The 15084-nt window shown below is 39.3% G+C and overlaps 1 protein-coding gene across 1 annotated transcript; it reads left to right on the top strand.

The window, feature by feature from the left end:
• Window positions 1–2859: 2859 nt before the first annotated feature.
• On the top strand, window positions 2860–14593 carry LOC110379128 (ephrin type-B receptor 2). The gene has a single exon (XM_021338650.3). It carries the CDS (start codon window positions 3254–3256, stop codon window positions 6290–6292), a length of 3039 nt encoding a protein of 1012 aa, XP_021194325.1. The 5' UTR covers window positions 2860–3253; the 3' UTR covers window positions 6293–14593.
• Window positions 14594–15084: the final 491 nt, after the last annotated feature.

Here is a 15084-nt window from a genome sequence, read left to right as displayed (position 1 = left end):
CCTGGAAGTTGGTGGTTGATATAATTAGATAGATACCCGTGTATCGGAGAGCACGTTAATGTTGGTCCTGCACCTGTCTCTCTGGTCGTGTTGGATTACCATCTCATCATGCTAGGAGAGTGAAGAAATAGTGAGTGCACATGACTGTCTGCGCAATATGTCCTGCGCAGCTAGCTGATGTCCTTTAAGGCTCGAGCAGACCGGATGCGTATGCGTAACCACGCGCGTAGCCACGCGCGTAGTTACGGCGTAACCATGAGTTGTAATGTATGGAAATGTATGAGACAGGCCACACCGCTTGCGTAACGACGCGCGTGTCTACGTTATGCTTAAAAGGAGGCTCCGATCATAAACTAATGTAAACATTTTGGTACTGAAATAAACATTTTGTATTTGTATTTTTGTATTTGTATTTGTATTGAATTAAAATATGTTCTTAAAAGTCTTTGTTTTATTTAGAAAAATATATATTCTCTTATGTACTCCCTAAAATACTCCCTCATATACTTGCCCTGTGTACTCCTTTATGTACGTTCTAATGTACCTTTATGTATTGCTTTACTAACAACCCTCAGTACTTCCTATGTACTATATCTATAATATTCTCCTAAGGCTCTAGACAGACGGACTGCATTTCAACTGCAATCCAACTGCAAATTGCAGTTCAAGGGCAGTTTGAATGCAGTTGACACGACTGCAATAGAACTGCAAATCAACTTCAAAACACGACTGCACGCCGACTGCAATCGGCGACACTTTTGATTTGCAGTTCTATTGCAGTCGTGTCAACTGCATCCCTGCCCTTGAACTGCAATTTGCAGTTGAAATGCAGTCCTTCTGTCTAGATCCTTAAGGAGAACATTATAGATATAGAAGATAGGAAGTACTGAAGGGTTGTATGTAGAGCAATACATAAAAGTACATATATTAAGAACGGGATAGCCTATAGCCTTCCTCGATAAATGGGCTATCTAACACTGAAAAAAATTTCAAATCTGACCAGTAGTTCCTGAGATAAGCGCGTTCAAACAAACAAACAAACTCTTCAGCTTTATAATATTAGTATAGATATTCACTACTTCAATCCTGACTTATAAAGAACCCTTTTTATGGTTTGTTTACCATTTGGCTCATGGCACCGTGAATAGGGTAATAGCTCTATGTACCTACTCCTTTATGTATTAGGTACCCTGATTTCCTCCTTAATTCATTCTTATGTACATTCCTTATGTACGACCCTTATTTACTCCTTTATGTACTACCCTTATGTTCGACTCCCACACTTCCTCTGTTCCATATTCATGAAGTACCCATATATACTGCTCCTTTCTTCTCATTTATGTCTTATGTACAGCCCTTTTGTACTTCCTTGTATAGCCGTTCATGTACTGCCGTAAAAAAATTGTGGAACTATTTATTTTAGCATGTAATTTCTAACGAATGGCATAAATGGCGCTACAATTTGCATAGATAGCGTGATAAAAATGAACTGTGCTAGCGCCCCATCTATCGGACTTCAGTTACAACGCGGACTCAATAATCACCTCGATACTATTCTGCCTCGTAAGTCCTGAGTTCGACTCCTGGGTGGCACTGAAATCGCTTTGTGGGTTTCCGAAACTTTCACAGAGCAACCCGGAGCCTGGAAGTTGGTGGTTGATATAATTAGATAGATACCCGTGTATCGGAGAGCACGTTAATGTTGGTCCTGCACCTGTCTCTCTGGTCGTGTTGGATTACCATCTCATCATGCTAGGAGAGTGAAGAAATAGTGAGTGCACATGACTGTCTGCGCAATATGTCCTGCGCAGCTAGCTGATGTCCTGAAGGCTCGAGCAGACCGGATGCGTATGCGTAACCACGCGCGTAGTCGCGCGTAGTTACGTAACCATGAGTTGTAATGTATGGAAATGTATGAGACAGGCCACACCGCTTGCGTAACGACGCGCGTGTCTACGTTACGCAAGCGGTGTGGCCTGTCTCATACATTTCCATACATTACAACTCATGGTTACGCCGTAACTACGCGCGTGACTACGCGCGTGGTTACGCATACGCATCCGGTCTGCTCGAGCCTTTAATGCGCTCACTGGACAGTCAATGTATTTAGCCAATATGTATTACGAAAAAAATACAGTGCAATGACGGATTTTCTTTTTTATTTTTTTCCTAGCTGTACTTGAATGCAAGGAACGGAACATCATATAACGAAACTTTTTTTATCACCAACAATTAAGAAAACAGGGAATAAAATGGAATAAAGGGAGAAAAGAAGTCACTCGAATGTCCTAAGAGATTTTGAAAACAATTTGTCCAGAAATCTGAATCTCTTGGGTCCTGGCTGAAAGGGCTCGGTGCCACGTCTTTTTTTTAGTTTGACAGAGGCTTAGGTACAAAAACGACATCTGGCACTGAAGTTGGGAACAATTTTACTATCGTCTAGGGATTGCCTGCTCGACTAAACAAAATAAATGTCCCACGGTACACAGAAAAAATGATCACACCGTTTTTGTTGCAGTTGACAGTTCCTCTCGAAAATTGTCAGCTGACGACCAAAAGATTCGGTACCCAATAGACCATCAATAGACCCATAATAGACCCAATACCGTACAAGTTCCGTGTTTTGTTCTCTACACGTTCCACGAAACTAAATTGACTTTTACTAAAAACTGCTAGTGCAATTATTTTATTAGAACTAACACATTTACTCCTTCTATTTAAAGATAGGTAGAAAAGCTCGAAAAACAAAATATATTTTCGTCATAAGTACCATAGACCATAAATACCATTTGTTTTACTTTTTTTGGAGATCTTTAGTTCTCTATGGTTTACTTTCTAAAATATTTTTGTGTTGTTATTTTTTATGCACGGCAACACACAAAACTGCTGCGCGTCCATGTCAAGAGAGTCTCTCTGGTCTCATCTGTGTAATACGGGATCAATATAAATTAAAAATGCGGAATCCTCACACAAAATAATGTTATTTGTGTTCAAACGTCGCGTAACACATAAACAAAAGTCGCCGTCGTGATCTTCGTCGGTCCCGAGTGCTGCGGGAAGGCATTCGATCCCAGACCACTCTGAATACATCGCAGTAAAGAGAAAATGAGCGAGCCATCCTTTATCTACAAAGTGAAGTGTTGAATGTAATGTAAAAACTGTGAGGTGCATTATGTAGTGAACAGTCAAAACTGGGTGTCTATAGTGGCGTATAAGCGTTGTTTGGGCGTAATCGTGTTATTATGTCGACGAGATGATGTGGTCGCTTGTGGTGGCGGCGGCCGTCGCGCTGGCGGCGCTGAGCGCGCGCGGCGAGCAGGTGCTGCTGCTCGACACCACCACCGAGGCCACGCTGGGCTGGACGCGCTTCCCGTACGGCGCGCAGGCCAGCACCCCCGGCTGGCTCGAGGAGTCTTACACTAACTTCGAGAAGCAGATCAACTGGCGGTCCTATGTAGTGTGCGACGTCGCGCACCACAACGTCAACAACTGGCTGTGGACGCCGTTCATCGAGCGCAGGAATGCTAACCGAATCTATATCGAGATCAAATTCACCATTAGAGATTGTTCCTTGTTCCCTGGCAATGCCCTCAGCTGTAAGGAAACATTCAGCTTGCTGTATTACGAGTTCGACGTGGCCACGCGCGAGCAGCCGCCCTGGGAACCCGAGAGCTACAAGCTGGTGGGCCGCATTGCTGCAGGTGAGGGTCGCTTCAACACTAACTCTGAGGTAGACATCAACACAGAAGTCAAGAGCATAGCCGTCACCAAGAGGGGTGTCTACTTCGCCTTTAGAGATCAGGGCGCATGTATATCAATACTGGCAGTGAAAGTCTACTACATAACATGCCCGGAAGTTACAGTCAATTTTGCCCGGTTCCCAGCGACACCTACAGGTCGTGAGGTTACTGTCATTGAGCAAGCTAATGGAACCTGCGTGGAGAATGCAGAGACACCACAAGGCGAGGCCCCTCCATTGTACTTGTGCAAGGGTGACGGCAAGTGGACGATACCCACTGGCTCCTGTAAATGCCGAGCTGGCTTTGAAGCCGACCTACACAACCAGGTATGCAATGAATGCCCACCTGGTAAATTCAAATCCCATACTGGTGATGACCCTTGCATCACTTGTCCTGATTATTCTGAATCTACAGCATATGCAGCCGCTGAATGTAAATGTGTACCTGGTTTTTTCCGGGCCAAAAAGGATCCTAAGAACGAGCCTTGCACTCAGCCTCCATCTGCACCTGTTAACCTCACTGTTACTTTTGCTGACCAGTTTTCAATATCTCTTGCTTGGCAGCCACCTCATAAAACTGGCGGACGTAGAGATATCACCTATAGGGTTTTCTGTTCTAACTGCGGCCCTAATATTGAGTACAGGCCGGCTGCTACTGGATTGAACAACACCAGAGTCACTGTTATGGGCTTGGACCCTGTGACAGAGTACAAATTCCAAGTTTACGCCGAGAATGGAGTGACTGAACAGACTGGTGAAGAACCTAAGAAAGTTGAGATAACGGCAGTTACAGAAGCTTCAGTTGTTAGTGTGGTGTCTAAACTGCGCATTCTAAGTGTAGAAAGTGACAAGCTGTCTCTGGCATGGAACCCACCACCTATTGATCTGACTGATCCAGATGACACTATAGAAAGTTATGAAGTCAAATGTTTCCCTAAAGATAACTTGGAGAAAAGTGCAAATGCCACTCTCAAGATTACTAAAGAACCACATGTTATTATAACTGGTCTAAAAAGAGACACAGAATATGGTATTAGAGTAAGGGCTAAGATGAAGCGTGGTTGGGGTGAATTCAGTGGTATAGTGTACGCCAGGACTGGATCAGTGCTGGAGACAACCTTCGTAGGTGAAGAGGAAGGCGCACAAGTGCGACTAGTAGCCGGCGTTATGGTAGCGGTGGTGGTGCTGTCAGTAGTCGCCATCATAGCCACAGTGTTGTTCCTACGCTCCCGCACTGACGATGAATGTGATAAGAAACAGCCGAGTGACTGCAACGCCCTTAATTACCGAAACGGAGAAGTGTACACAGGTCCCGAGCGGCCTGCTAAGACGAGCAGTAACGCTACCACACCATTGTTCGCTGGGACCGGCTCCAGAACTTATATTGACCCTCACACGTATGAAGACCCCAACCAAGCAGTACGGGAGTTCGCTCGAGAAATTGATGCATCTTGCATTACTATAGAGGCGATTATCGGCGGAGGTGAATTTGGAGATGTCTGTCGAGGAAAACTGAAGCTGCCAGCTAGTTGCGGCCAAGAAATCGATGTTGCCATCAAAACTCTTAAACCAGGCTCCACGGAACGAGCGAGACGTGATTTCCTTGCTGAAGCTTCGATAATGGGACAATTTGAACACCCGAATGTTATCTTCTTACAAGGAGTCGTAACCAAATGCAATCCAATAATGATAATAACGGAGTTTATGGAGAATGGCTCCCTAGACACATTCTTGAGGGCCAACGATGGAAAGTTCCGTGTGGTGCAGCTAGTTGGCATGCTACGCGGCATCGCGACCGGGATGCAGTATTTGTCTGAAATGAACTATATTCACCGTGATCTGGCAGCTCGTAACGTACTCGTCAATTCGCAACTCGTGTGCAAAATCGCTGACTTCGGTTTGTCACGAGAGATAGAGTCGACCGCTGACGGAGCATACACGACCCGTGGCGGGAAGATCCCGGTACGGTGGACTGCTCCAGAGGCCATTGCCTTCAGGAAGTTCACGTCTGCCAGTGATGTGTGGTCCATGGGTATTGTCTGCTGGGAGGTTATGAGTTTCGGTGAACGGCCGTATTGGAACTGGAGTAATCAGGACGTGATTAAGTCCATAGAGAAAGGTTATAGACTACCGGCACCAATGGACTGCCCCGAAGCGGTATATCAGTTGATGCTCGACTGTTGGCAGAAAGAGCGTACGCACCGTCCCACGTTTGCGAGCATCGTAAAAACTTTAGATAAGCTGATCCGCTGTCCGGACACATTGAGGAAAATTGCACAGAATCGATCTGCCGACCCGTTGGCGGGCGATACTCCTGACTTGATCCAATTTTCGTCAGTAGAGGAGTGGCTGGAGTGCATCAAGATGTCGCGGTACATCGAGAAGTTCCGCGCGGCGGGCATCCTCGACATGGACGCCGTAGTGGACCTGACGGTGCACCAGCTGGCGTCGCTGGGCGTCACCCTCGTCGGCCACCAGAAGAAGATCATGAACAGCGTGCAGAGCATGCGCGCTCAGATCCGCGGCAGTGGCCCCTACGGCTTCCTCGTGTAAGTGACTGTCCAGCCGCCGGTTCTAAGTGGACTTGATCTCGACGTGCAGCTGTGCAAGTGATCTTTAATGATAAAATGATGCATTTTGTATATTTTTCTAAAAAACTGCCATAGAGTTTAGATATAGGAGTAAAGGACTTCTTTTCATAGTGATGTTAAGGAAATTTATTTATGATATTGTGCTGTTTATATTTCTTTTTTACTGTTTTTATGAAACTGTTGTATTTGTTTAGTGGTAATGCTTGAGTGACAGGTACTGAATTGCCGGCCTAATTTCAAGACTACTGACATCCACTTGTGGAAGCTTTATGACTACCGTTATATAGGTACTATACAACGAAAGATTTAATTCTAATTTTATTTTGATAATCAAAATTAATATATCCCACTCCGGGCTGAGCATAGAAATAAAGAAATTTATTTAAAGAGAAATTATGAGGTGATAAATTTATTTTTAGTTAATTGGTAGCCAGTGTAGCATACATGAAAACATTATTTACGTATGTAGACTGATGAATTAATTTTATTAATATTGTGTACTTATAACTTTGATACATTCTCTTTACGCTTTTGAAGCTTGTTGTATAAGTTTCTAATAACACAAAACATACAATTATGAAGACACTGTCACGTCATAGTCAGGAAAATTTTACGATTTATGTAAAGATAAGATATGTCTAAATTGTAGTTAGCCAATTTTTCTGTAATCTTTTGGAAGAATATTATGTGTATATTCAAGAAAATTTTAACAGAGTCAAAGTGTTTGCTGAGTGTGTGTCACCTATTCTATAATAGGTTTAACTGACACAGCTTTGAAATATTCGTTGTAGGTTGGCTAGGGCAGAAAGCTGACAACAAGTAAAGCCTGTTATAGAATATTCAAAGCTTATTTATGCTGAACCTCAAAAATTGTGATTGAACTGAAGTACTTAACTAATTTAATAGATTGTCACAAAATTGCATTTAAGTTCATACATATTTACTCCTTTAACATCCATGTACATAAGTTTGAATTATTTAGTGTTAAATTGCTTTAAAATGTATCTCAAAAAAATATTTTTTAATTTTTTGGTTTGGTAAGGGTGGAGACACATGAGTACCTCGATTTTATTTTCAACATTTGGCAGCTAAATAAAAGACTGATTTACATTTTCATTATCAGGTTTAAGTTTTATATCAAAGTTCTGACAATAAGTACAAGCTTCATTATCAGTAGGTACTTACATTTTACTTACCTTAGATCATTTTTAGTCTAATATGAATCACCAATTTTATTTATCATACAAACATGCACACTTGACTCAGATAATGATGCCCAGTTCTCATGTCTCGTTATGAGTCATCTGATGAGTTTTTTTAAGAATTTTGGACACTGCCATAGGTGGTAATAAGGCCAAGATACAGTCAACGTTATAATTATTTTAAAACTTATTATCTTTGACACACAGATCTCACAAGAAATGCCTCATGTTGAACTTAAATTGGAGTGTCTCGTCTGCACCCGGCCTTACACTGCCTGTAAATGTTAACAATGCTAGAATTAATTTTATTTTAAAAAGAAATTGGTTTATAGTTGTACCTATTGTGAAATGCCAATATAGTTTTAAGTGCTTTGCTTCAAAACTTGTGATGTTACAAAGCGAATGTATGTAGATGTTTTGTGCTTGGCGCGCTCCACAGCTAGCGATAGACTTGACTACTGCCGTCTACACCACGTACTCTACTATTTAATCAGTGATTTTGTATTCAGTTTATAATCGTTTATTCGTAATTTAAGATGTTAAGTTCATATTTTTATACAAACGTAATATTATGTGGTGGCAGCTAGTTGGTCAATTCACATTCATGATCATTAAAATTGCTCAATTATCAAATTCATCTTGTACATTTGACAATTACAGATATCTATAGCATTTTATTGATAGCTGAAAACAGCAATTTTACTCATGTTTTTCAGGAAACACTTATTATTTTGATAATATAAGTTTATTTAACATTGTCATTTGTGTATATTGACTGATTGCATTTATTTTTGTGTGAAACATTTTGCAACTGCGATTTGCGAGCGGGGTTTTATTTTATAGAAAGTTAATTTGATATCTTGCGCCCAACTTACTGTGCTCACTCACGATCATCATTTATTAATTACTTAGTAGCGGTCACTACATCTGCACATAGCTAAATAATACCAGTGTTTAAAAAATAAATTTTAAACTTATCCTCATTAAATTCGGGCCTTTGTCACTAACACAATGTTCCAAAACCGCATCCAATTTAGGAGCGAGGCTGCACATTACATATGCAAATTATCTGCGACTTAACTTTAATAACATATTTATAAAAGAGGTTTGTGTGCATCGGCTCAGGTAGTGGAACCCGTTTCGTTTGTTTGAGCATCGCGTGCTGATCTTAAATAGCGTTTTTCCGGCGCAATGCTAGCTTCATACGGTGTGTTTATCTCAGTTTTATAACGTACGCTGAACTATTTCGATTCTACTGTCTGTTTATTTTCTCTTCTTTGTCTATTGGTTACATAAACTGGATTTATTAGTGTGTTTCCTTGCGTTTGAAGTAAGCAGAACTTCGAACCGATATGAGACTCGTATCGTGAACTGCATACCTAAGGAGAAAGGTTATATCTGCTAGGTAGTTGGTTTGCCACATTAGTGACGTCATCCCGTGTCGTTCGCGGTGCATCAAAATACATCGGCCATGACAAACGGAGAATAAGTATCTATAAACGTAATTAAAATTTAAAATCCATTTTCCAATGATTGAATGTTTTTGACCTGTAGAGTAGGTACACATATTATCTTGGGTAAATTTAATTTTGAAGTAAACGTGTCATTTCAATTTAATTTTCAACTACTATCCTAGCTACTATATAGCTTCAAGTAAATATCCACCATTTCAGTTTTAATGCTAGGGTATGACGAACGCCCTTTGATCCAAATTATAGTAATTATACATACATAGTATATACATGTGTATGTGTGCGCAACTCGAGTCTCCGGCTCACGTCAAAGGTCGTGTAATCTCTGCCAAAAAATGCATCAGTTTTTTTCCGCGACGCGTGGTCAAGTGGCCCAGTCTGCGTCCTTTTGACGCTCCTGCATGCCACGAGCGCTTGCACTGACGAACATAGTTTCACTTATCTTGTTTTAAAACATTCTACTTTTAAAAAATCGAGTGTCTGATCACTTCTATTTAAATTCGACGTCTTTGAACTTGACTCCGATAAATTATACTTGTCTATTATTAATGTCATTTGCGTGCGACGTCTCAATAGATTTTCTAGTGCCGTTTTATTAAAAATGGAGCCCTGTCTCTATTATTGAAATCTTATTTTAACAAGTATATATAAATTTAACTCCATTTGCCTGTGATGTTTTATGTCGAAGGATAACCCAAGGCCACATTTAAGCCATGTGGTTTGATTAGCCGTAAAGCGTGCCTGGGACGTTAGTAGGGGAGAGCATTTTAAGCTCCTACAGTAAATCAATATCAGACAGTCGTCATTAGGCAATAAATATTTAGCTTCAGACAGTCATTGTTGTAGGTATTCAGTGCAATGCAGTTTCTAGCTTATGCGATCTGGCTTGCTAAATAAACCACGCATCACGTGGTATATTTTTTCTCGCGTATACCACCCTTGTTCTCTCGTTTAATGTCATCCCGGGCAAGAGATGAGCTGAGCGTGTTACCAGATCAGCAGATACTCTCAGACAGTGTTTCTGCAATAATAACTAATTTAAAAAAAGAAAAGATCAATCCGGTTATCCTATTCCTGTACGTTCGCGGATCTATGCTATTTTCGTACTATTCTGTCTCTTATCTCTCTGCATATTTAAGGGCGCCGAAAACGGCTCTCCGAATTCTATACTCGATTTGGCTTTTTAAATTGTCGGGCTAAAATAGAGGCACTTTGACTGACAAAATATTTTTAACAATGTTGCCTACGTAAAGATGCAGTAAAGCTAAGTAAATAACATCTTGTTTGCCATAACCGTGAGAGAATCGAGTCGCGGGTTCTGTGCAAGAGCACGCATTATTTCGCAAATTGTCACGGGTTTCAGTCGCTGGGAGGCGCGTGCGTCGCGACCTCGGTGGTCCTAATGCCGCCATTTTGTCTCCGTCAAAAGCCGCGCGAATACTAAATATTGTCTTAGTTTACACCTCCATTGAAACCTAGTATTGTCTGGACCGTTAGTTTAATCCTAAACTTTATATTCTGAATTATCATTAGATATCGAATATATAAAATACGCATTTTTACCGTCCGCAGCCCAAAAGTCAAAATTCTAAGATCATTCCGGATTATCATATAGGTCACAACTGTTTTTGGCCATTTGATTTTTTATCAAGTGGTTTTGACCCCAATGATGTGTTATCATGCCTATACGTAACAGTTTTTATCTAATTTCCGCATCCGCTTAACTATTTATTAAAATTAATTAATCTCTATAGAATGGACTGTATGGCGGTCCTTTGGTACGCGGCATAAAATATATTGCTATTGAGCGAGTTATATTTCAATCATATTAATCCTTTTGTTGGTAATTAAAATAACGCTGGATAAAGGAAAATGCAATTTTATATTTTTCATATCTTTTTTAATTACACGTTTGCATTGCTTCACAATAATTTTCCCAAAGCCGGTTATATGTAATAATATTGCGAGAGTAAATTCATTTCGAAGTTTTTAATCCCGAAAACCAATTTACATGTGTATTCAATTTCGATATCAAATATAATGTTTCTGGGAAATTATTTAAAACTGAGTGTTTACGTAGCACGAGCTATTAACGTGAATTCAGTGTAGTTTTAATCCCTGTTCCGTAATTCGTAAACGATATATTCATTTCTGTGTAAAAGCATTCCCTATTCACGTGTTTCTGTGAACAATTTGGACGGGTTGCACCGTGTAACAAGGGTGAAATTCTATCAAAAGGTTTCGCACACATTTGTTGGCCAACCACAAATGTGGCCGAACTCGAACCATTCCATGGAGTTCACCTTTGTTGCGCATTTCTCGAATCAAACGGGCGTTGCGTACAATTGTTTGTGTGCTTTGGACAGTCGATCAGATGAACCGTTTGTGCTGCACCCTGTGTGCCACAGTGAACATTCCACTTAACCGATAACCAGCCGTTGAATTTCCGCTAATAGATCAAATTAAATTGTTTATCATAACGTTTTAACGGTTCAATCCACACTCCACATTCATATTTAAAAGATATTAAAAATTATCTCTTTATTTTAAAAAATATTATAAGCTATCAATAAGGCTCGGTCAAAAGCTCAGTCTTTATTCCTATATCATATCGGATGGAAAAACGTATGAGCTAGGGTGCCTGGTCACGTGGTAGTATTCGGGAGCGTTACCGCAGGCGGCTTTGACAGGCCTCCGCTTTGTGCAACGTAACCGCGCTTGTTAAATCGAACGTATCGGAATAGATTGTATGTCATCCGCACTGCCTGTCAGGTGAACGGGCTCGCTGAAATTCTAACTTCGATTTGATGGATCAAGTTTAGATTTTCAATCTATACACTAGCTAAATTGGCAAACCTCTTCGTGCTCTCGTAGATGAAGACGTCACTGGGATAGTTAACATGTTTATTTTAACTCTAGTTATTCCACGCGATTCCACCAACGTACCAAGAGAACTTCTTCCCATACCCGGAAAAAGACTTTTATGTCCTTTTTTAAGATCTAAACTAGCCGTGTACCAATTTTTATTTAAATCGGTTCTGTAGGCGCGAAAGCCAGACAGATTAATTAAAACCTATGCTGAAAATCTGAAAATGAAATACGTCCTATTGAAATATAAAGTCGTTTGCTCAATTGCATATTGGTTGGTACCTAAATCCAATTTCCCGGCCACGCGTGTTACCTGTCCAATTCAATAAATCAATCAATTCCGCGGAATGGCATTGCCTGGTGCGGGTGACAATATGCCCGATATCCATCCACTACCGATTACCTCTCAACCATTGTACGCATTCTATTCGGCTAATTGAATATTGTTATCTATAGGAATTACTGCTTTTTAATTGAAAGGTATTAAAAAAACTTTAAAAATAAAACCCCGCTCGCGAATTTCTAAGACAGTCGTGCTGTGGTCGTTATTGGTACGTATAACAGACCATGAGATGTGGTCTTTTGCCAATAAGTTTTCTGCAAGCTTAAGTTATATATTGCATTTGAAAACGCCATATGTGTACAACTTGCTACTTGCTCCCTCATCTCTGCTTGAGGTCTCTTATCTGTGCCAAATGACTCCACATTATTCTGTCCTAACTGTATTTAATATGCCTATAATATTTATAAAAAACTTGATATAAAAACGTTTATTTTCAATATATATTGTCTTCCATGTATTTGTTCGATGATGGTTCAACAGATATTAATCAATAAAATACAATTTATTTAAATCGTTCCATTGAAAAATTTCGATGGTCCAATTAATCGTTTTCCTCGTAATATAACTGATACTCATGTAACATATGAATGCAAAATTATTTGAAAAAACTATTTGAATATTGAGTCGAGTGTATGCTTTCACGACTGACTGAACAGAGAAAAACTCTCATACGATTTGTAATTAAAAGTATAGCTGCAATCGTGTGTAAAAACTTGTGTACCAATCAACAATATTTTTTCATAAAAATCATCTCTTTTTGAAGTACTTGTAAATTGTGAAATATTGTGCCACTCGAAACAGTACACTGATTTTAATAAAAACGTTGTTAATTGCAGTAAATATTTATCCTTTGTTTTTGTATACGGCACACAATGTTTTACACTTGATTTAGTTTGTACGTAAGTGTTTGCCATTCTAACGGTACTCTAAACACAGACATGAATGAAACATTATTTTTGGCTAAGTGTTAGATAATACTTCAAAAGGGAACTATAAGCAATAATATATGAACCCCGAGACCTCGTACTAATTATAAGTGGAGTGCGGAGTTCGCTCCGAACGTCTGGTTAATTTTTAACTATTGCTAAGAGTCTGCACTCCGTTTGTTTTTAAAACGGCTTCCGAAGTCTGAGCGTCTTTATTTAAAACTTCATTAGATATTGATACGTTGACTCTTTGATAGCTTAAACGTCGTCTGATTCCAATGAGTTTGTTTTTAAAAAGGTTTTATTATTTTTAAATTGCGGTAAAAGCTACTTGAGCTGTAAACGATTGAAATAGCTCTGATTACTAACCACATGCTAACCTTTGTGTAATTATAGCAAGGTTAGTAGTATTGTGCATAATGATGGTTTATCCTAATAATGGGTAATTTCAAACTATAGTAGAAGTATCAATGCATGCTTTTCTGAAATTAACCCTATTAACAAAATGCGGTCCTCATATTTTGCATACTCAACTCCTTTTAGCGCCCGGTCATTAGGCCAATGCTCAACTTGTGAACCAGCAATTTTAAAATTTTATCGACTCTCTAAGATTAGAAAAGCCGTTTTAAAAGAACAGCAGCCTTATGAGACATGTCTGTGTTTTGATTCTTTAACTAATTAGTGCCGATGACATTATCAGAAGTACTCTACGTTACTTACGCCATTATATCTTGCCTTGCAAATACTATGTTTCACATTCTTATCATTCCTTGCCATTTTGTACTGATTTATTGTAAACTTACCCGTTCTGTTGTATAATCCATGTTCGTAAAAAACAAATAGTTTATTATCTGCACAATTGTGGTCATATCCACCATTTTGTATTCCCATTTTACTGTGATCTTATGTATTTATAGTAGACATAATTAGGATTGCCTTCATGCCACGATCACACCAATTCATAGTTCATACTTATAAATCATTAAGTATATAGAAGTTTATATCTACATCTAATTTTATTCATGAATTTTTGACACTTGAAATATTTAATAGTACATTTCATATATAGATATAATTCGATCACTTTCATGGCAACTTTTTATATTCAAGGACGCTATTCATTGCCTAATATAGGGTTAATTAGCAATAATCATTTATCGCAGGATGGTCAAGTAGAGGCGATACAAATAAAAATATTTTTACAACAAATGCCACCAGATATTTTTCTATAAATCTTATATTGGAACCTGGCAATTTTGCACCCTTTGCTGTGCATTCATTGGACCCCATGTAACCCACTAGTCGATCTTCTAGCGTCCACATTTATACATTAACCTGGAAACATTCATCTCTATGTTAGATATTTGGCCTCGGCCCAGCAATATCACCACCGAGAGTCATCCCCACATGAATAATCTCGGTTGCGTGAGCCGTGAGCGCCACAACTTTTTTTTTATTATCAAAACATAAAAACATACAATTTTCTGTTACAATAGCACAAATAAACCACTGAGGTTTGTCCTTATTAACTAGTTACATACATTTACACTGCTCTATTGTAATCGAACAACTCTTAACTTGATCATCCTGTATAATAAAATATTATCAAAAATTCATGAATAAATAACGCTTGACAAGGTTGTCGTAGGTCACGCTCATAGGAAACCTAGTTTTTATACGTGAATCGGCTAGTTTTAGCGAATGTAATGTTCGCGAACAAGGATAGAGTTCATTAGGTGTACGATTCGAGACGTGCGGCAACCTCGCCACTCCTTCATAACACCAAACCCATTCAATAGTTACAATCTAATAAAAATAACATTTATTTACTAATACTTAAAAGAATTAGCTAGTATAAATGAAGAATATAAATAAAAGTTTTGATACGTTGGACAGACAATCGAAAACAAATTAAGTCCAGTATTTGAAGGTTAGTCTAAATC

The sequence above is a fragment of the Helicoverpa armigera genome, chromosome 1 (genome assembly GCF_030705265.1).
Source record: "Helicoverpa armigera isolate CAAS_96S chromosome 1, ASM3070526v1, whole genome shotgun sequence".
NCBI classification, from domain to species: domain Eukaryota; kingdom Metazoa; phylum Arthropoda; class Insecta; order Lepidoptera; family Noctuidae; genus Helicoverpa; species Helicoverpa armigera.
The sequence above is the reverse complement of the archived record's forward strand: the minus strand, read 5'-3'. Positions and strand labels throughout refer to the sequence as shown.